The sequence below is a fragment of the Pristiophorus japonicus genome, chromosome 1, assembly GCF_044704955.1.
Source record: "Pristiophorus japonicus isolate sPriJap1 chromosome 1, sPriJap1.hap1, whole genome shotgun sequence".
Lineage (NCBI taxonomy): Eukaryota > Metazoa > Chordata > Chondrichthyes > Pristiophoridae > Pristiophorus > Pristiophorus japonicus.
The window spans coordinates 55,436,291-55,460,252 of record NC_091977.1 but is presented as its reverse complement, the minus strand read 5'-3'; the positions used below and the strand labels follow the sequence as shown (position 1 = coordinate 55,460,252).

The 23,962-nt window shown below is 43.9% G+C and overlaps 1 protein-coding gene across 4 annotated transcripts in view; it reads right to left on the bottom strand.

Moving 5' to 3' along the window:
• LOC139263942 (tetratricopeptide repeat protein 39B) overlaps window positions 1-23,962 on the bottom strand; it is a 182,258-nt gene that overhangs the window by 52,659 nt on the left and 105,637 nt on the right. For all 4 annotated transcript variants that reach the window (XM_070880031.1, XM_070880049.1, XM_070880040.1 and 1 more), the window contains 5 exons: window positions 22,762-22,893; window positions 10,931-11,007; window positions 9,468-9,535; window positions 9,093-9,157; window positions 53-155 (listed from right to left, as the gene is read on the bottom strand). In XM_070880031.1, coding sequence (XP_070736132.1) covers window positions 53-155; window positions 9,093-9,157; window positions 9,468-9,535; window positions 10,931-11,007; window positions 22,762-22,893 — 445 coding nt within the window. The remainder of the gene's footprint in view (window positions 1-52; window positions 156-9,092; window positions 9,158-9,467; window positions 9,536-10,930; window positions 11,008-22,761; window positions 22,894-23,962) is intronic.

Here is a 23,962-nt window from a genome sequence, read left to right as displayed (position 1 = left end):
ATTTCTCCAACCAAAAGAATGGTAACTCCAGTGAAATGGGTGCATGCCGTACCAGGTTAAAAGCTCCAATCCCAAGCTTGACACCTCCTTCAAACTGGCAGTAGGCATCAGTTTTGACTTGTTTCTGAGTCATCTGTACGATTTGTTGACATTCTCTTAACAAATAGATCAAATATTAGCAACAGTCAAACAAAAAACATAAACAAATATCCCCTATCCAAGAACCGGAGTACAACCCACTCAGCCACCAATACAACTATTGGCACAAGTCAACTTAACCTGGCTTTTAAACACATGCCGATCTGTACCCCTCCCCGGTATAAGCATATACGGCTTCACTTACAATTACCTATCCATATTAAAAAAAGGAACCCATAATGGAACGTGCTTTCAGTAAATGAAGTTCTTCCTTCCAGCAAGGATCCTGGGATCTATCACCCGCTAGGTGATTCTCCCATTTGTATTCAATCATCTCCCTCCCTCCCGCCCAGAGTGCATCCGACACCACAGTCCTTCCTTCTCCTTGGGACATTACTCTAGTGATGTGTTACAAGTGCATCAGGGACCAGCTCCATAGAGAAGTTTGGAAATCAGCCGGAGCTGGATAGCCAGACAACTCAGTCAGCTGGGTACTGCAGTACATCCCTGGTTCAGTCACGCTTATTGCAGTAAGGTGGAGTCGAGATAGAAGATTAGCCATGGTCTTATAGAATGTCGGAGCAGGCTCGAAGGGCTGAATGGCCTACTCCTGCCCCTAATTTCTTATGTTCTCGAAAGTGGGTTTGGGTACCAGACTTCAAGATGCCCACAGAGCCAATAGCAAGATTTTGCTTAAGGTGACCTATTTCTTTTGGCAATAAAATTGACCGACGATAATAAGGTGGCCATATTTTCTCAGCGAATCCAAGGACACGCAGGTTTGGAATACAGCAAAGTAGCCAGGACGCAAAATGTAGGTTGTGCAGCATAGCGAGGCAAAATCTTTTAGCAGCCTATATTTTAACAGTTGCACATATACACTACAAATACAAAACAGATTATCGTAGATGTGTCAGCCACACTATTGAAGCACATTCAGACACAGTGTACAAATAATACAATTACCACTGTTCAGTCCTTTGAACTGAAACTGTGATGATGTAGAACGGAATTATATGCATATATTCCAATGATTATGGCTCCAGTCTATTCGGGAACAAGTTTCGTGAACCAGAGACTCTTCCAGGGACATTGTTTGCCGAGGTCACAATACTTCATCCGGGTCCTGTCCCCAGAAAACGGGGACGTGTGGTCACCCTATTCTATGATAAGTTCACTACTTTTCGCATTAACCTGCAGCTTCGAAATAAAGTGCCCATGTAGGGGGGGGGCCGGTGAACAAGGGGCTGTGACTGGCAGGGAAGCAAAATGGCCAAGGATCTCGTTACAACCGTAGTCAGTGAAAACGGTCAGAATAGCAGCAAATTCAATTCCAACAAAAAAAGTCTGAAAAAAATAGAAGTGCTCACACCCTTGCTACTCTGCCAGTGTCCTTGCCATGGGCCGTCAGCCAGCCGGCCCACACTGCTGCAGCCCAGGCCATTTTGGTGCAATCTGAAGCCAGTCCTTCCAGGCCAACAGTTGCTCAAGGTCACCCTCCAAACCCATCTGCAGTCTACTCAATTCAAGGTCAGCAGCCTTCCAGCAGCCATGCTGCAGCCACTGGAGAAGCACTAGGAAAGGCAAAGGCAAAGAGAAGACAAGCACTAGGGGAATGCACAAGGGTGATCAGTTTATTTTTGTATGCATTATGTCATTATTGAATATTTAAAATTGACGTACAATAAGTTCACCACTTATAAAATTGGATTGGTATTGTTGTGTGTGCAATAAAGGTGCAAACTGAGTACTGTTTAACTAAGCAAGGTACAACCTTGGCTCTGCTTTATTTTGGCCCAAAATGCCTGACTCACAAAATGGCTGGCCTTTTATAACAGAGCAGCACCATGTGCGTGCTGCTCAGTGGCCTCCAACAATGACCCCATCTGGTGGCTACAATTAGCATGTACATGCATGACAGGTATGTGCATTTTCTGGTGTTTTTTGTTTTTTATTTTTGTCTTGGAAACAGGACAATATAATGGTCAGTGATAGAGGAAAGGTAAGGAATGTGGGATTGTTGGTGAATGGGGAGGTTTGGTTGAGGTTATTGGTATCACATGAATTATTTGATCATGTAGAGCTCGGACAGAAAGGGGAGCTACGTTGTATTTTCCCTTCCTCTTTCTGTTCCACCACTTCCTCCTCCTCCACCTCCTTGTGCTTCTGCTCCTCAGCTTCTTGCCTGATAGGTAGCAAGGGCTGTTCCCTCATAATGGCGAGGTTGTGCAGCATACTAACACAAATCTGGATACCCACTCTGCTGAGTACTGCAGGGATCCTCCAGAGCGGCCCAGGCAGCAGGAGCATTGCTTGAGGACCTGATGGTGTGCTTTATAATGTTCCTTGTGGCAGCATGGCTCTCATTGTAGGCCTACTGTGCATGTGTGCGTGGGTTCTGGACCAGAGTCATTCGCCATGTCATGAGTGGATAGCCCTCGTCGCCCAGTAGTCAGCCTGTGACTTGCCATGGTGGGTCAAATACAGGTGGCACAGAGGACTGCTGCCAGGATACTGGGCAGTCACCTGCATGATGCGTTGCCTGTGGTCACACACCAGCTGCACATTGAGGGAGTGAAATCCCTTCCAGTTTATGAATGTGGCAGAGTTCACACGAGGCACACGCAAGACAATGTGCACGCAGTCAATGACACCTTGCAATTCGTGCAAACCCTCATGCTTGCTCCACCTGCTTGTCCCTGGCAAAAGGGAATGAGATTAAACTGTTTCTCCTCAGTGACGGCCCTTATGCAGCAGTGCACTGTAAACTACGAGATATTGCTTATATCTCAAACAGCAGCCTGGAAGGAGCCAGGTGCATAAAAGTTAACAGCCTGTTGTAGGAGGTAGGCACCTTTAGAATATACCAGAATACTAGGCATTAGGCACCTGCTAGATATATCTAAACGCATATAAGTTTAAAGTGGACACACACATAAAATGGCTGCCCAGGCATGATGGGAAATCAGGTAGTCAAGCTGTGAACTGTTGAACGTTCAATGACCAAGCAATAACCTTGTGAGGCCCACTATAGGAATGCCTGGGATGCGGGAAGACAGAGATAAGAAGGAAACCATCTCCTGTGAACAAGGTCATAAACCAATTAATTCCCCAGGAAGAAAGATAAGAGGGAAACCATCTCCTGTAAACAAGGTTATAAACCAATTATTTCTCCCAGATGAAAGAACTAGGGAGAGGACCTATAAAGTCATCGATCAGCCCAAGCTGACAATAACCGAACATATGGTTCCCTGGATACTAGGGGAATTCTATTGGGTTAAAAGAACCTATATGTAATCTATAATCGTTGTGAGCCGTGATGGGCTGTGTAGCTGTAGTAAACTGTTTTGTAACTGTTGTGAAACATATAAAGGTGCATGTAACCCTTTGTTCGGTGGAGAGAAACCTGGATACGGTCCTGAGTTTTTCCTCCCCGCTGAGCGTAATAAAAGCCGCATCAGCATTGGAACCGACTCTGAGTGTTGAGTGATTCTTCTGAGAAAACACTAATGCTAACACAGCCGCAGTTACTTTGACAGCTACAGGCAATGCAATCCTCGTTTGTTTTGAGGGTGCAGTTGTGGTTACAGCAGTTTGCAGATTTCAGTCCCGACATCTTTTGTGAAGCAAAGATGTTTCAAGCATTGGTCCTCGCTGAAGTTGAGGTAATAAAATTGTTCCCTAAAGACCCTCAGCAGATACAGCCTCCTGCTGAGAGCCCTTTTCCCCTCCACCCTCGACTAGCAGCTTGTCTTGCTCTGTGTCACCTCTGCTCATTCCCCCAGTTATGCTCAACTCCCAGAGGAAGCCCGACCAGGCCACCAATGTCTGGAAGCAATTACTTTCAGCACAAGCTTTTAAATGAAATAAAAGTACTTTAGCACCAGCCACTACTCCCTACAGATTAACCAAACTTTAGCCAAGTATAGGAAAGCACGTTCTCCAGTACCAGCAGCCAAATGAAATAATCCAGCAACTAACCTGTTTAATGTCATGTTCAGCTGTGCGAGGGTAAGTCAGGGCATTGGCTGGAGTGTACATTTGGAAAATGGCAGCCCGAGCATCAAATCAGCATTGCACACTGATTTGCGTCATGATCTGCCTGCTGGTGGTCGTTAGATGTGCGCATGCAAACCCCTTTACCAAGATGGCATCCTGCGCACTTCCTGTCTTAAGTGTGCGCGCATATCTTGGGCCTCATTTGCGAGTATTAGGTGGCTGCGTACTGCCTAAAACGTAGATGCTACACAGCCCAATTTAGTTCCAATGCTGTCCATCTAGCGTCGATAATATAATGGCAGGCACCCAATGCACGAAGGTGCATGGAGTGCCCCTTTCCCAACAGAGCCAGACATGTAGCCCAAAAACACACAAGATGCTCAGCGCACCCAGTGAGAGTGGTGACACAGAGGTTAGGATCCAGCGCACAAGCTGCGCGCCAGGCCTTGCTCAGAGTCATAGAAACATAGAAAATAGGTGCAGGAGTCGGCCATTCGGCCCTTCTAGCCTGCACCGCCATTCAATGAGCTCATGGCTGAACATGCAACTTCAGTACCCCATTCCTGCTTTCTCACCATACTCCTTGATCCCCCTAGTAGTAAGGACTTCATCTAACTCTTTTTTGAATATATTTAGTGAAATGGCCTCAACAACTTTCTGTGGTAGAGAATTCCACAGGTTCACCACTCTCTGGGTGAAGAAGTTTCTCCTCATCTCGGTCCTAAATGGCTTACCCCTTAACCTTAGACTGTGACCCCTGGTTCTGGACTTCCCCAACATTGGGAACATTCTTCCTGCATCTAACCTGTCTAAACCCATCAGAATTTTAAACGTTTCTATGAGGCCCCCTCTCATTCTTTTGAACTCCAGTGAATACAAGCCCAGTTGATCCAGTCTTTCTTGATAGGTCAGTCCCACCATCCCGGGAATCAGTCTGGTGAATCTTCACTGCACTCCCTCAATAGCAAGAATGTCCTTCCTCAAGTTAGGAGACCAAAACTATACACAATACTCCAGGAGTGGCCTCACCAAGGCCCTGTACAACTGTAGCAACACCTCCCTGCCCCTGTACTCAAATCCCCTCGCTATGAAGGCCAACATGCCATTTGCTTTCTTAACCGCCTGCTGTACCTGCATGCCAACCTTCAATGACTGATGTACCATGACACCCAGGTCTCGTTGCACCTCCCCTTTTCCTAATCTGTCACCATTCAGATAATAGTCTGTCTCTCTGTTTTTACCACCAAAGTGGATAACCTCACATTTATCCACATTATACTTCATCTGCCACGCATTTGCCCACTCACCTAACCTATCCAAGTCGCTCTGCAGCCTCATAGCATCCTCCTCGCAGCTCACACTGCCACCTAACTTAGTGTCATCCGCAAATTTGGAGATACTACATTTAATCGCCTCGTCTAAATCATTAATGTACAGTGTAAACAGCTGGGGCCCCAGCACAGAACCCTGCGGTACCCCACTAGTCACTGCCTGCCATTCTGAAAAGTAACCATTTACTCCTACTCTGCTTCCTGTCTGACAACCAGTTCTCAATCCATGTCAGCACACTACCCCCAATCCCATGTGCTTTAACTTTGCACATTAATCTCTTGTGTGGGACCTTGTCGAAAGCCTTCTGAAAGTCCAAATATAGCACATCAACTGGTTCTCCCTTGTCCACTCCACTGGAAACATCCTCAAAAAATTCTAGAAGATTTGTCAAGCATGATTTCCCTTTCACAAATCCATGCTGACTTGGACCTATCATGTCACCTCTTTCCAAATGCGCTGCTATGACATCCTTAATAATTGATTCCATCATCTTACCAACTACCGATGTCAGGCTTACCGGTCTATAATTCCCTGTTTTCTCTCTCCCTCCTTTTTTAAAAAGTGGGGTTACATTGGCTACCCTCCACTCCATAGGAACTGATCCAGAGTCAATGGAATGTTGGAAAATGACTGTCAATGCATCCGCTATTTCCAAGGCCACCTCCTTAAATACTCTGGGATGCAGTCCCTCAGGCCCTGGGGATTTATCGGCCTTCAATCCCATTAATTTCCCCAACACAATTTCCCGACTAATAAGGATTTCCCTCAGTTCCTCCTCCTTACTAGACCCTCTGACCCCTCTTATATCCGGAAGGTTGTTTGTGTCCTCCTTAGTGAATACCGAACCAAAGTACTTGTTCAATTGGTCCGCCATTTCTTTGTTCCCCGTTATGACTTCCCCTGATTCTGACTGCAGGGGACCTACGTTTGTCTTTACTAACCTTTTTCTCTTTATATATCTATAGAAACTTTTGCAATCCGTCTTAATGTTCCCTGTAAGCTTCTTCTCGTACTCCATTTTCCCTGCCCTAATCAAACCCTTTGTCCTCCTCTGCTGAGTTCTAAATTTCTCCCAGTCTCCGGGTTCACCGCTATTTCTGGCCAATTTGTATGCCACTTCCTTGGCTTTAATACTATCCCTGATTTCCCTTGATAGCCACGGTTGATCCACCTTCCCTTTTTTATTTTTACGCCAGACAGGAATGTACAATTGTTGTAGTTCATCCATGCGGTCTCTAAATGTCTGCCATTACCCATCCACAGTCAAACCCTTCAGTATCAGTCGCCAATCAATCCTAGCTAATTCACGCCTCATACCTTCAAAGTTACCCTTCTTTAAGTTCTGGATTATGGTCTCTGAATTAACTGTTTTATTCTCCATCCTAATGCAGAATTCCACCATATTATGGTCACTCTTCCCCAAGGGGCCTCGCACAACGGTATTGCTAATTAATCCTCTCTCATTACACAACACCCAGTCTAAGATGGCCTCCCCCCTAGTTGGTTCCTCGACATATTGGTCTAGAAAACCATCCCTTATGCACTCCAGGAAATCCTCCTCCACCATATTGCTTTCAGTTTGGTTAGCCCAATCTATGTGCATATTAAAGTCACCCATTATAACTGCTGCACCCTTATTGCATGCACCCCTAATTTCCTGTTTGATGCCCTCCCCAACATTACTACTACTGTTTGGAGGTCTGTACACAACTCCCACTAACATTTTTTGCCCTTTGGTGTTCTGCAGTTCTACCCATATAGATTCCACATCATCCAAGCTAATGTCCATTCAAACTATTGCATTAATCTCTTCTTTAACCAGCAATGTTACCCCACCTTCTTTTCCTTTTATTCTATCCTTCCTGAATGTTGAATACCCCTGGATGTTGAGTTCCCAGCCCTGATCATCCTGGAGCCACGTCTCCATAATCCCAATCACATCATATTTGTTAACATCTATTTGCACAGTTAATTCATCCACCTTATTACGGATACTCCTTGCATTAAGACACAAAGCCTTCAGGCTTGTTTTTTTAACACCCTTTTTCCTTTTAGAATTTTGCTGTACAGTGGCCCTTTTTGTTTTTTGTCTTGGGTTTCTCTGCCCTCCACTTTTCCTCATCTCCTTTCTGTCTTTTGCTTTTGTCTCCTTTTTGTTTCCCTCTGTCTCCCTGCATTGATTCCCATCCCCCTGCCATATTAGTTTAACTCCTCCCCAACAGCACTAGCAAACACTCCCCCTAGGACATTGGTTCCGGTCCTGCCCAGGTGCAGACCGTCCGCTTTGTACTGGTCCCACCTCCCCCAGAACCAGTTCCAATGCCCCAGGAATTTGAATCCCTCCCTGCTGCACCACTGCTCAAGCCATGTATTCATCTGCGCTATCCTGCGATTCCTACTCTGACTAGCACGTGGCACTGGCAGCAATCCTGAGATTACTACTTTTGAGGTCCTACTTTTTAATTTAGCTCCTAGCTCCTTAAATTCGTTTCGTAGGACCTCATCCCTTTTTTTTAACCTATGTCGTTGGTACCAATGTGCACCACGACAACTGGCTGTTCTCCCTCCTCTTTTAGAATGTCCTGCACCCGCTCAGAGACATCCTTGACCCTTGCACCAGGGAGGCAACATACCATCCTGGAGTCTCGGTTGCGGCCGCAGAAACGCCTATCTATTCCCCTCACCATTGAATCCCCTACCACTATCGCTTTCCCACTCTTTTTCCTCCCCTCCTGTTCAACAGAGCCAGCCACGGTGCCATGAACTTGGCTGCTGCTGCCCTCCCCTGATGAGTCATCCCCTTCAACAGTACTCAAAGCAATGTATCTGTTTTGAAGGGGGATGACCACAGGGGACCCCTGCACTACCTTCCTTGCACTGCTCTTCCTGCTGGTCTTCCATTCCCTATCTGGCTGTGGACCCTTCACCTGCGGTAAGACCAACTCGCAACACGTGCTACTCACGTCATTCTCAGCATCGTGGATGCTCCAGAGTGAATCCACCCTCAGCTCCAACTCCGCAACGCGGTCCGTCAGGAGCTGGAGGCAGATACACTTCCCGCACATGTAGTCGTCAGGAACACTGGAGTCGTCCCTGAGTTCCCACATGGTACAGGAGGAGCATAACACTTGACCGAGCTGTCCTGTCATGACTTAACCCTTAGATAGAGTCGTGTTTAAATGACGTGCCCACTTCATAATACAACTGGAACACGAAACAGGTGAAAAAGAGGCTGTATAGAATTGGGCACTCTTGCCTTTTTCTGTGCCCTGGCACCAGTGATACCAATGCCCTCCCCCACCTCCCCCCCGCCTCCGGCCATCCCATGATACCCTCCATAACTCCCTTCCTGTCATCCCCAGCCAGGAAAGTTGTTGTCATTGGCTGCTGGAACCAGGGATGAAAGGCTGGCCACTCATGGGCTTGGTATATCAGGAAGAGCACCAAAAAGCAATGTGAATGGTCTAACCTCGCTTTTCCTGGCGAGGCCAGCCTACCAACGTACCGTCAGCGCCACTTGATAACCCACTGGAAAGTTTGGTTCAGTCTCATGTGCAGGCCAAAGGCCAACAATTCTGAATCAAACTTGCTTTCTAGGAGTTGGAGAGGACAGAAGCATTTACCTGTAGATATTGTAACTTGTTCGGATTTTGATTCCTCCTTTAATAAAATTAATCATATTTTCATCCTAGGAGCAATAAACAGGAGGTTAGAAGGTAAAAGATCCTGTCTCTTTAACTATGGGACACAGTTAACGGGCGTGCTCTGCCTCTGGTGTTACCCCCAAAAGTCACCACCTTGCATCAGCAGTGAGCATGGGGAGGGTGAATTTCACAGTTGACCCTAATCCTGCCCTGTTCCAAAGCCCACACAACAATTTGTATTTATATAGCACCTTTAACGTAAAACATCCCAAGGTGATTCATGGCGCTATCAAAAAATAAACCCAAAATGTGACACCCCAAGCTGTATTTACGTATATAGAAGTGGTTTCTTACCTGAACTAATGTCAGAGCTGCCTTCTGAAGTAGGCATTCGGCGTAGCACATCTCTGCATGCATCTCCTCTAATGGAGAACAATATATTCAGGACAGTTTTCAATTATAATACTGGCTTAAGATAATATTAGAAAAGTGAGAGAGGTGGATGAAAGGGGCAGGGGAAAGGGAGAAATTATACTTGTACGCCCTCAGTGTCCGGATTGTGCAGTGCCAACAAACCTTATGGAGGGGATGCTTTTACAAGTCAGTGACGTAAGATGATTCTGATATAAAAGGCAGCAGATACAGTGCCCTGAGTATGTGGTACATTGACTGGGGCTTTTACAGATACCGTCGTGCCGTGTATTTGCTGGTGATATTACCACAATAAAGTTTACAACATCAAAAGAAAAAAGCAAATACCAGTCTTAAACTGGAAAACATTAACTGAGACTTTTACAGGTCTTTGTTGATTATTTACCTGTCGCCTCAACTTAACTCTGTTTTGGGAACCAGATTATAATATTCTTTTTGATCATGGATAATAAATACACCTTTACAGACTTGTGTGAAATGAGTGAAGCTGTATGGATTTCAGATTTTTTCATTGTTTTATTCATGCAGTACAAGGTGAGCATTAAACATGTTTAATATCAAGAGACACTGGTTTAATGCCATTTTATTTAATTCATTTATTTTAAGTAAAATCCATGTTTTCTGCAAACTCGGTTGCTGGTTACATTTCAACTGAAATCCTTTTTTTTTTTTAAATGGTTGAATCTTGCTCTTGAAGACTGAAGCTCACTTTGTGTTTCCCTGATGATCTTATTCCACTCCTCCTGATCTTCCTCTATCTGCTTCAGCTCTGCTCCTCCATATGCATTCCTCCTCATTTCCATCTTATTCCCTTCCCTCACCCTGTTGGTTCCATTTCGCCGTTTTTATCCGATCCCTGCTTTCTCAGTTCCTCCACGGCTCTCTCCCTCCACATTGGTTCTTCACCTCTCCTCCACTCTCTCTCTCTCTCTCTCTCTCTCTGTCCAATTCTACTGCTCTCCATTTATATTTCAGCTGCCTTCTCCTGCAACATACAGTACCTCCCTTTAACTAGCCATTACACCTGCGCAATCCCCTTCACCCACTAAGTCACCAACCACAACCATTCACTTTCCCTAAAATGAATTCTTATCGCACAACTTCGGCACTCACTGTCCCATTTCCCACTCACTATCCACATTACTCCATACCACCATTTACTTACCATCACTCCCTACCCTTCCACACTCTGTTCTATCTTAACTATCCTTGCCTCTCCAAATCCTTAATCATTTCCATCCCAACCACTTATTACTCTCCCCCAAACTACTCACTACCCTTCTACACACCTCACATTCCCAGTCCCCTAAACTATTACCAAATCACCACTCAAACACAACACCTGGCCAGTTTTGACACATTATTTAAGCAAACATTCACTGTACCTTCCGTCAGTTGGTCAGCTCCTTGTTTTGAAACTAAATACGATAATGACTCCACAACAGAATTCTTCTTTCGAAACCTGGACAAAACAATTTTTAAAAAGCCTATTGAGAACTTTGATGCAGCAATAGGTCACAGTTTAAATTAGATGTGTTTCATGAAGGAACAGCGAGCCTTTTAATGGTTTTAGGAAAGGTAAGTGGGTTTTCAAACCTCGCGATGATTTGGTTTTTATACTTTTTATTCCCCCTACCCCTCCCACCAATATTGTGCATAGTTTCAGACACATACAATTGCCCTTCCCAAATCCAGTTATTATTATTCATTCTCAGGATATGGGCATCACTAGCAAGTCTGGCATTTATTGCCCATCCCAAGTTGCCATCGAGAAAGTGGTGGTGAGCTGCCTATTTGAGTCTCTGCAGTCCATGTGGTCAAGGTGCTCCCTCAGTGCTGTTAGGTAGGGTGTTTCAGGATTTTGACCCAGTGATGATGAAGGAACAGCGATGCATGGCCAAGTCAGGATGGTGTGGGCCTTGGAGGGGAACACAGAGATGGCCCCTGCCCTTATAGGTGGCGTAGGTTATGGGTTTAGGTGCACAATTCATGACCAGGGTCTAGAACATAAGCGAGGATGTGATCCGTGCAGTTACGTTGGGTCCTGACAAGAGGAAGGTCCTTCCCTCTGGCTCTGTCTCCCTTTACGTCAATGATCTTGTAGTGGGGGGCAGTGGCTGAAACTGCACACAACAATCCCAGGAACTGCCATAGCTGGCTCCCAAACAAGTTTATGGCCATTATGCCAAACTTCCACCAGTATTACAGCAGGGGACTCAGGTATATAAATGAACATTGTTTATTGATCTCTCCTAATTAAGCTATTTCGGATGATTCAAATTTATTCCTTGCACTAAAATAATTTGAATTATCCAATAACTTAAATTAATCAATGCAAACAACACAGCAAAGTAGCAATTTGGTGCTAAAAAATGTGAATCATTATTGAACTTCAATTATGTGACCACAAATTCAAAGGAGTGGGCCATAGTTGAAGCACTGACATCTCAATAAATGCTCTCTGGTTCCCACAGACAGCATTACAAAGCACTGCATCTCAACTGTTATTATCGGAGCATCAAGAAGCTTAGATGATCCCAGGTCAGGATGAGATTCATATAGGCTGAATGTGAAAACTGCCAAGAGCCCAGCCTGACATTGATAGCGGTGGTATTCAGCAGGCTGACCATTAAGCTCACTGCCAGGAACACTTCCACTTCAAAAAGGCAACACACAAAGGCAACAAGCAAGTGTGTAGGTTTAAACATCGACTCTTCCAAAATCGGCACACCGTGGCTGCAGTGTGCACTATCTACTGGACGCACTGCAATAACTCGCCAAGGCTTCCTGGCAGTACATCTCATACCTGCAACCTCTACCACCCAGAAGGACAAGGGCAGCAGGTGCACAGAAACACACCATGTCACGCACCATCCTGACTTGGACAAATATCGCCGTTCCTTTATCATCGCTGGGTCAATATCCTGGAACGCCCTCCCTAACAGCACTGTGGGAGCACCTTGACCACACAGACTACAGTGGCTCAAGAAGGCAGCTCAACAGCCCCTTCGCAAGAGTAACTAGCGAGTGGCAATAAATGCCGGCCTTGCCAGTGACACCCACATTTCAAGAATAAATATAAAAAGTAAGCAGTTATGTACTTGCAGAGGGAAGTCCACCAACATGTTTATATCACCCTACCTTTGAAGCAATGCTGCAATGTAAACTGGATATCCCTTTCTCCCTTACCGGCTTGTGGAATGGGGAATACACCCTAGATACATTTTCCCCAGACTATGATACCACAGGGGTTCTCACTAATGGGCCACTTACCACTAGTCCTATGCTGGGCTGGTTTTGGAGAATTAATCTAATTTACGTTTCCATTTCCTTATTTTTACTCTTGGGATGTGGGCAACACTGGAACGTATATTGCTCCTCCACAGTTGTATAGGACTGGTGTTATATGTAGGGTAAACTAGGTAGGAGTGGCAGGTCCCTTCCTGAAGGACAATGGTGAACCAGTTTAAAACAACAACCACCCCAGTGCCAGTTCACAATTTGCCAGATTTATTAAATTCAATTCCACAGTTTGCTATGCTAGGATTTGAACTCATGATCTCTGGATTACTTGTCCAGTACCAATAACCACCATGTCACCATACCCATAATATTTGTGGTCAGTGGAAACGTTACAAGGACACCCTCAAAGCCTCCCTGATAAAATGCGACATCCCCACTGACACCTGGGAGTCCCTGGCCAAAGACCGCACTAAGTGGAGGAAGTGCATCCGGGAGGGCGCTGAGCTCCTCGAGTCTCATCGCCGAGAGCATACAGAAATCAAGCGCAAGCAGTGGAAAGAGTGTGCGGCAAACCAGTCCCACCCATCCCTTCCCTCAACGACTATCTGTCGCACCTGTGACGGAGACTGTGGCTCCCGTATTGGACTGTACAGTCACCTAAGAACTCATGGTAAGAGAGGAAGCAAGTCTTCCTCGATTCCGAGGGGCTGCCTATGATGATGATGAAGAGTGAGTATTTGTTTATTGAGGAAGCACTTATGGTGAGACCTAGAGTGTTTCTGGCCCGCATACTGTCTCTGGTCAACATTGCTCTGTAACTTGCTAGTAGATGTGAGAAAGCACGAGCCACTGTCCCTCGATATTCCCTCCTTTCCAATGGGCCTGAGGCCTTGGCTTTTGCTGAGCGCGACCCTTATACCATGACCGAGTTCGGGAACCCACTGCTTGAGGAATTCCCAGGAATGAACTCCTCCTCCACAGCACAGTATAGATTTGGAACAGCAACTTCATGCAGGCTGCCTTTCCTTACTTTGGGAAAAAAAAACATTAAAACTGCAAAACAAACTTTACCGTATCCTGCACAGTTTCAGCACATAATGATTCAAGCAAACATATTATAAATTCATGAAGTGATAATTAGGCCACACAAGTAATGAAGCCATCAAATGTCTTTAATAGACAGGCACAGGCTCATTAGCTACAGGGTACAAATCTCCACTCGAAGGTCAAGGAAAATGGCTTCAATCGTTTTGCTAATTAAATGTAGTTTGTCGCCAGTAACGTGAAAAAATGTTAAAAGAACTGCACACTGGGAGGGCAGCAATTTCAAATCAGCTGAAGCGTGAAGTCATGGAGTGTTGACTCCACACCCAGCTTTCCCCCCATCAATTTCACACCTCACAGTACCTCAGTACCAAGTGCTGGAACAGCAGAAAGGCTGCAACATGAGGCACTTTTTTATTTGAGAAGCCGAGGTGAAGTGGCAACAGTCTACAAGTAAATTAAGCTTGAAAAAAAAAAAGCAGGGAAATGAAGTCAGGGTTGGCTGGCACAAACCCTGGGATTCAAAAACCTGCAGATTTTACAAAAGGGAAGCAGGGAGTTTCAGGGTTTTGCAGTCTTGTGCATAACTGAATTAGAGCTATTAGCAACAATTTCAACAGAATTACCTTTGTGAACTGGAAGCATCAATGCAAAGGGAAGTGGATAGAATATGGGGATATGCTCTCCTCTCCTGATCCTCCCATCTTTTGGCACAGGTTTGACTGCCCTTTCCTCTCGCCCCAAATCCTGAAATTGCTGCTCATGTCCATCCCTCCTGACCAATCAACTCTCCCATTCTTTATACGAGGTAGCAGCTCTGCATGCAGCTAACTTGACAATCATTTTCGAGCCAAGGGATTGATGAATGCTATGACACTGTTTCCCCCGGAGTGTTCCGCTGTTGTGTTGTTCTCAAAATAGAAGAAGCGTTTTCCAAAGCACAGAGTAAAATATAGGAACAGGAGTGGACCATTCAGCTCCTCAATCAGATCATGGCTGATCTGTACCTCAACTCCATTTACCAGCCCTTGACTCATTATTTGACCCTGATACTTTTACCTAATCTATCGATCTCAGTTTTGAAAGCTTTAACTGACCCAGCATCCACAGCCTTTTGGAGAAAGAGAGTTCCAGATTTTCACTACCCTATGCGAGAAGAAACGCTTCCTCATTTCACTCCTGAATGGCTGGTCTCTAATTTTAAGATTACACCCTCTTGTAAAAGCCCAACATATTCCACTGATAGGGGTGAATTGCCTTCTTGGACCACAGCAATCCGTGCAGTGAAGGTACTCCCAAAGAGCTGAAGGGGAGGGAGTTCCAGGATTTTGTTATGGTGGATCTCATATATGTTTAAAAGTTTAAGAGGGTAAATAGTGAAAGATTTCCACTGTTCGGTAAATTGTCAATAAGGGAGTATAAATTTTTGATTTGCACTAAAAGGTAAAGTTAAAAGATTGTTTTTCATGCAATGGGATATTAGGATATGGAATTTATTCACAAGTGTCCATTAAAGCCAAGTGATCATGGCTTTCAAGACAGAATTGTGTGCATATTTGTGGAGCAAAAATATTAAAAGGATATGGGGAAACTGCAGGTAAATGGGATTACACTAGACAGCAACCATGTGGAGCCAAGATTAGCACAATCACCACGTGTCAAATGGTCTACAACAGTGCTAACATTTCTATCACTATTATCCTCTACGTATCTAGGCCTGTCTCCCTATTTATGCAATATATAGCTTCTTCTTACTTTAAGCTTGCTTTGTCTGTTGAAAGAAGGCTTACATCAATGGTACCCATAAAAGAGCAGACCGTTTGCAATTTAGTCACCCAATAAGATTCCCTCGTAACTATTAAAATATATGCATGATGTTCAGAACAATCTACAAACCAGATTCACTGGGCATTTTGAATAATCAATATTGCAACTAATATTGAAAGAAAGTAAAGAACCATTAAGGGCATTCCTGTTTTAAATGTATTTTCTCTCCCATTGTTTCACCTTTAATCTGTCTAGCTTTGACATCACTTGCCAAATGGGTGGGCAAACAATCTGCTCTCAAAGTCACCGTAGCACTAATGAACATAAGAAATAGGAGCAGGAGTAGGCCATTGGCCCATCGAGCCTGCTCTGCCATTTAATAAGATCATGGCTGATCTGATCTTGGGCTCAGCTCCACTTCCCTGCCCGCTCCCCATAACGCTTTACTCCCTTATCACTCAAAAATTGGTCTATCACCACCTTAAACAGATTCAATGACCCAGTCTCCACAGCTCTCTGGGGCAGAGAATTACACAGATTTATGACCCACTGAGTGAAGAAATTTCTCCTTATCTCAGTTCTAAATTTGCAACCCCTTATTCTTAGTTCTAGATTTCCCCATGAGTGGAAACATCCTCTCTGCATTTACCTTGTCGAGCCCCCTCAGTATCTTATATGTTTCAATAAGATCACCTCTTATTCTTTTAATCTCCAATGAGTATAGGCCCAACCTTTCTTCATATGACAAACCCTTCATCTCATGAATCAACCTCGTGAACCTTCGCTGAACTGCCTCCAACGCAAGTATATCCCTCCTTAGATAAGGAGACCAAAACTGTACACAGTACTCCAGGTGTGGCCTCACCAATACCCTGTACACTTGTAGCAGGACTGCTCTGCTTTTATATCCTATCCCCCTTGCAATAAAGGCCAACATTTCATTTGCCTTCCTGATTACTTGCTGTACCTGCATACTAACTTTTTGTGTTTTATGCACAATGACCCCCAGGTCCCTCTGTACTGCAGCATCTTGTAATCTCTCCCCATTTAAATAATAATTAGCTTTTTTATTTTTCCGGCCAAAGTGGATAACCTCACACTTGCCCACATTATATTCCATCTGCCAAATGTTTGCCCACTCACTTAATCTGTCTATATGCCTTTGCAGATTCTTTGTCCCCTCCTCACAACTTGCTTTCCCACCCATCGTTGTATCATCAGCAAACTTGGTTACATTAAACTCGGTCCCTTCATCCAAGTCATTAATATAGATTGTAAATGGTTGAGGACCCAGCACCGATCGCTGTGGCACCCCACTAGTTACCGTTTGCCAACCGGAAAATGACCCATTTATCCCGACTCTCTGTTTCTTGTTAGTTAGCCAATCCTCTATCCATGCTAATATATTACCCCTAACCCCATGAGCTCTTATCTTGTGCAGTAACCTTTTACGTGGCACCTTATTGAATGCCTTCTGGAAATCCAAATACACCACATCCACTGGTCCCTCCTTATCCACCCTGCTCGTTACATCCTCAAAGAACTCCAGCAAATTTGTCAAACATGATTTCCCTTTCATAAAACCATACTGGCTCTGCTTGACTGTATTATGCTTTTCCAAATGTCCTGTTACTGCTTCCTTAATAAATAAATGCTTCAAACTAAAAGGTCTGTGAACAGAGGAGATAGCCAAGAATTTAGAGACAGCTTGATAGAAACTTTAATTATTCAGTTGGGTGAATGCGCTATAACTTCACAAAATTAACTCAAAGGTGATTAAGTGTTGCAGTATGAATGCTATATTGAAAAAAGTTTTAGCAAAAGTTTGTGGACTTCCTTTCATTTGAGTCCTGTTACAGTAGAAATGGTTATGACCCTGTGACGAGGTGGGATAACCCTTTCCTGGTCTACTTCACTGGAAGGACGTACCAGTGTAGGATGTATTTCCCCATTCACTTGGCTATCTGCTGCTGAGTCACTGCTTTTCCTTGAAAATGAATAACTCTCAAGACTACCTAAATGCGTTTGTACGAGACACACAACTTGGGGCTCGGCAAACGCAGTAGAAACAATGCTCTAGTTTTGACCTGTCTGCTACATGGGATATACATATGGATTGTCTAAAGACTAGCATTGACCTCAATCCTAAGGGCAGTCAAGACTATTACAAGGTCTCGATAATTTGGACCTCCCACTTCCGGAGTACCGGTGATCCATGTTTTCTCGAGGATAAGTCAACCAATTTACCACCACAATTCAGTGCACCAAAGGCCATTAATACTGGAGAAATGTGAAGAGGAGCATTGCCAACCATTAAGGTTACTTTGCTTCTTCTGAATGTTCATACCGCTGTGGGAAATGTTTGACGAGAGGCACGTTAATATTGGAAAAAAAACTGTTTTGAGAAGCTAGACAGGGGCTTGAGCACAAGATGGAGGGAGGCAAAGCCCATCAGTTAGCTTACAGGATTTTGAGAATGGAGGACTCGGTGGCGAGCTGAAAAGTCTGTGGAAAAAGTTGAGAAATAAAATATTTTGAAACATTCTTACCTTGATCTTGTAGAGTATGGAAGCAAAAAAGAAAATTAACAGAGAAAAAAATGCTTTTCATTATTTGGTCCTTGTTACATGGAGGCAAAGAAGAGATGGAGAGACAGAAAATAAAGACAGATAAAATGCTGCAGAATATATTCCTGAGACTGGCAACCAAAATACATGCTCACCTTGCTATAAACACCATCATTTCACTATTTTCTCAATTTTGCCACAATTTGCACTTAACACTGCAAGTAACCTTGATAACAGCTCCAAAATATGGGCATCTCAAAAAGTCAGTGTTACTTGGGCAGGATTAATACAAGTGAAATTTTTGATCAGCATGCATGTCATTAAACATGTGAAGTTGTGCTAATTTTAAGAGCAAGACAGATAAAATAGCAATGTTGTCACAATGCTGACATAGCATACAGACACTAAAATGCTACAGGAACAAAAACAGTTTTAAGCCTTAATGTTGTACCAATATACTTCCCATGTGCTACTCAAATTGGTTCCAGTGCTACCAACAACCAATGAGAAACCTACAATTACCAATACTTCATGGCCTGCTCAGAGTTATTTAGCTCAAAATGCTAGGCCGAAATTCAGGCACGCCAGAAAGCTGGTGCACCAACGATTTCTTACCTGGTTTTTCTGCCGGGAGTGATGAGGTGGACCTTGGATCGATTTTAGACACTTTGAAATTGTTTTGATGTCGGACTGGATGTTGGTCATAGTGGGGGGCGGAAGTGTAGCGGTAAGTCATGCTGAGGGGCGGAAGTTGGGGCGGGATCGCGTTTCTGCTGCTGTCACAGCGCACGTATGTCACCACGCTCTCTCCCCTCTGTTAAAGGGGAGAGAATCGGGCATTTTTTAGCTTCGGTCACTAGGCCACCAGGGAGGGTTTCAGCTGGGCCAGGGGCCTGGCACATAAGAAGGGGGTGCCAACCCGGGGCAATAATTTGCCGGCTGATTGGGAAGTCGGCCGGCAAAAATAGCAACACGGCGGCTGCGGCAGTGGTCCCTCCCCTTGAAGGGCCGCTGCGCTGCCGGGCCACACACAGGTCGGAGAAAGTGCACCGACAGAAAAAGTTGTCAGGGGCATCATCCAGCTCGTGGATTTTTTTAACCTAAATTTGGGGTGGATTAAAAATGTAGGTGCGGGATAGTGGCGGTGTGCACTTTCGGCGATCGGAGGCAGCGGGGCGGAAGTGGGGACAGGCCGAAAAATCCCTGAGCTGAATTTGGGTCGAGGTGCCCAATGGACGACAACGCAGCGGCCACTCGATACCGCCACAAAACGGCAGAAACGGGCCTTGTGCGGACCCTGAATTTCGGCCCCGCGGTCTCTAGACACAACCGCATTTGGAAGGGGTAATTGTACTGCTGGATGTTTTTCCACAGTTCATACACCCATTTCACTTGAAATGACAGTGACAAGAGTGAAATAGGTCAAACTTTGAAACTTCAATGAAGAATCAACATTGCTAATAAGTGGCAATTTGGAAGCCAGGTGCAACCCATTGACAGAACTGCCAGGCAACCCTGCTCCCAAAAGCCATAGGCACACTGCATTTAAAACCAAGAAAGAATCTATTCGAAAATTACTTTTTTTCCTGTAGAAATGGAACAGTCAAACACAAAACACTCATGACCCTTAAAAGAGGACATCGAAGAGTTCTGCTGATCCATTTTAAGTATTGTCAATCCCCTTGAGGTTTACCTGTTCACTCATCACAGGAATCACTGCCATTGAAAATAGATACCACATTTAATAAGACTTAGAATCTTACAGCACAGAAGGAAGCCATTTGGCCCATCGAGCCTGTACCAGTGTTTCCTTGCCCTCTTTTTCAATAGCAGATTATTCTCAGTCCAAGAGAAGGAGAGGATTGACATTTTACTGCTCTTGCTCACTTCCTCCCCACCCATTCATTTTCCCCCTAGACGAACAAATTCCTCCACCCCAAACCAACACTGTTGTATCTAAATCTTTATCAAACTACTTGGAAACTCTTCTCCGCATTTCTTTTCCCATCTCAAATATGAGAGAGAAAGCTATGGCTTATCTATATTTGATATAAACCACCCATCCTAATGAGTAGGAACCCATCCTTCTGCGGCGTAAATACATATTGGAAACCTGCAGCTATATCATCTGTCCTGTGCTCTTACACCACAAGAACCTATAACCAAATTGGTGAATATACTGCTCATGAAAACATAGCATATGAGAAACAATGTGCCAAAAGAGCACAATGTAGGATTGGACAGACGTTCAATCAAAATTTAAACTGTCTTGGGCTGGGGGCGAGGGAGAAAGAGAGGGAGAAAGAGACATTTTCCCTCAGATTAAATAAATTGTGTAAAGTATAGGATAGAGCAATTGTACATAATCTGTGGACAGAATGGGCTCGATAGGCCAAATGGTCTATTCTTACCCGATACGACGAAGTGTGAAGTGATTCCTTTTGGTAGGTAGAATGATGAGAGGCAATATAAACTAAATGGTATAATTTTAAAAGGGGTACAGGAACAGAGAGACCTGGGGGTGTACTTAAAACAAGTCTTTGAAGGTGGCAGGGTAAGTTGAGAAGGCTGCTAAAAAAGGCATATGGGATTCTTGCCTTTATAGATAGAGGCATAGAGTACAAAAGAAAACAAGTCATCCGAAACCTTTATTCTAAACACTGGTTAGGCCCCAGTTGGAGTATCGTGGCCAATTCTGGTCACAACACTTTAAAAACAATGTCAAGGCGTTAGAGAGGGTGTAGGGAAGATTTACTAAAATGGTACCAGGGATGCAGGACTTCAGTTACCCAGAGAAACTGCAGAAGCTGGGATTGTTTTCCTTAGAGCAGAAAAGGTTAAGGGCAGCTTTAATAGGTGTGTTCAAAATCATGAAAGGTTTTCATAAAGTAAATAAGGAGAAACTGCTTCCAATGGCAGAAGGGTCAGTAACCAGAGGACACAGATTTCAGGTAATTCACAAAAGAGCCAGATGCGACATGAGGGAAAAAATATATACTTAGCGAGTTATGATGATCTGGAATGCACTGCCTGGAAGGGTGGTGGAGGCAGATTCAATAATAACTTTAAAAAGGGAATTGGATAAATACTTGGAGAAAAATTTGCAAGGCTATGGGAAAAGAGTAGGGGAGTGGGACTAATTGGATAGCTCTTTCAATGAGCTGGCAGAGGCACGATGGACCGAACAGCCTCCTTCTGTGCTGTATCATTCTATGATTCTCTTACTATATAATTGACTATCCAATTTATTTGCCCAAAACTACAGTTGGCTAAGTTAAAAAAATATTTGGAACACATTGAAATTGATATTCTGTGAAACAAATCTTTTGCAGCTGTCAATAAACAGAGCATTAAACAGTGGCAGCCATTTTGCTTAAAAAGAGAGACTACTGAAGTACATTAAGATAATTTTAATCAGTTGCTCAGCCTCGCAGTACTTAAGGATCAAATTTGCATTGGACATTCTGTCAAAACTGTTTTTCTGGCAAAAGCTACCATTTTTTCCTCAATGCCTCTTAGAATGTTGTGCTGAATCTGAAACAACAATGTGAATTTAGCCCTTTGGAGTGATTTGAGGGAAAGGGAGCAGAAGGGTAATCTTACTTGGAATTTAGAGGTGCTTTAATGCGAGCAGATTTTCCTTTCGATTCCGATAGGAATATTGGTGTTTTTGTTTTGGTTTATTTGATCTTTCATAGACTAATGACAATGTCCACTATCCTAACTCCTTGGCATAATCTCTAGTAATATGTTTTTGTTGCTTACGTCAAATATTATGCAGTCCTTACACTTGTATGAAAGGCCCCGACACACTCCTAAGCACAGATAAAATTAATCTATTACCGCAAGGAACATCCGTTATTCTAATTTCCCATAAAAGAACAGATGCTTTCACTCTAGTGGACAAGCAAAATCGGGAACTGCAAGTAAGATGCCAATGTAACTTGTCAAGGATGACTGACCACTGATGTTAAACTACTCAGCATTCAAACAAAGTACCACACTGTTTATATTCATCCAGCAGCCAATTTGGGAAGGTAAACTGACTTAATACAGTTTGATCCCAATTGGCATAATTTAAGATTATTTTTTAAGTTACTTAATCCACACTCTAGTAAGATTTGGCTGTAAATTGCAACCAACGAGGACAGGTCAGTGCTTTTACAAGATGTAACTGACATGCCAACCTTTTAAGCACTGAAAGAACTTGAAGCCATCAAAATCGACAGCATGCAGCATCTCAACTTTTAAAAAGAACACTAGAAATGTCCAAAAACAGATCTTACAATTGGTCAGACTGTTGTGCGTTTCCGTGGTAACCCAATACTGATTTTAAAGAAGATTTTCTATGGGGCGGAAAGAATGGAGAAAGCACTCTTTCCTATGTCATGGGAGACTATTCTTCCTGGTGTTATGGTGTAATTATGAAGGCAACAAAAACCCCCGTCAGAAAAAGGCATTACAAAAAGAATACATTAACAATCGCAATAAACTGTGGTGGTGCCGAATCAAACCAAGGACGAGTTCTGTGATACTAGAGATTGTTTGCCAAAACAAATCACACAGAATTTTGTCCAACGCATTGCGAGACTCACCTCTGGCAGGTTTGCAAAGCTTCCTTCATTGTTGCGATGGCTGCAAGGATATCCTGTTGCTCAAAGGTCATGGCTGCCTGCATCGCATGCATGGTGCTGTAACCTAGGGCATGGTACATGCTGTCTTTGGACCTGCATTGAAAACAACCATTCATTTTCTAGGTATCGATTGTTTGAGCTACATCAATTGGTTCCATGCCAGTAACGTGGCACTGTTATTCCATTTTAAGCCAATCATCAACAAGGATTAGTGACAAAGTCAAACTAATGCTGGAACTAAATTCAAATTTATTTCTCTGGACAATCCATTTGAATGCTTTGCAAAATGCAAAACAAAGGAGCTTCATGATATACAAAAATTAAGAGTAATTTACAAAAACGCAACTCCAATCAGAAGCCATCCCACAGATCAAGGTAACAGCAGACTCACAAAAACTTGAAACAAAAACTGGGATGGAAGTTCGGTAACCGACTTAAGATAATTCGCAAAAGAACCAGAGGAGACATGAGGGAAAAAAATGTATGCATCGAGTTATGTTGATCTGGAATGCACTGCCTGAAAGGGAGGTGGAAGCAGATTCAATAATAAACTTTCAAAAGTGAATTGGATAAATGCTTGACGGGGAAAAATCTAATGGGATAGCTCTTTCAAAGAGCCAGCACGAGCACTATGGGTAGAATGGCCCATATTTAACCATTAGCTTAGGACAGTGGAGCTCTCTTCTGAGGCACAAAGCTCAAAGAAAAGAATGCTAACAGCTGAGAATCAATTCTGATCCCTTTTGAGGGATCAGTCAAACCATATAATGAATTCTGATCAATCTGTATGTTATGAAAAAGCGAAAATAATAATAAATTAAAAAATGATGCCAACAGGTTGAGCTCCTCAGCTGTCCAGCTAATTTGCAACACAGAGTGCTAAAATCAAGGCTACAGCAGTGTGCTGTATCGGTTGCTGACTTCCTGTATGTTGCTCTCGTTTTCGGTTTCAAGAACATGGGGGGAATTTTAACACGCATAAGCGTACGAGATTGGTTGTGGTTGGGGTAGGTTAAATCGGGAAAAATTCTGTGCGCGCTGGGAAGGCGGCTCCAACTCGTTAAATTCCAGGTTTTACCAAGGCGGAACAAGGGGCGGGCAGCCAACACCCGCCCAGGAGGCGGGTTGGCATTTGGATATGTTACGGAGACTCGCAGCCTCT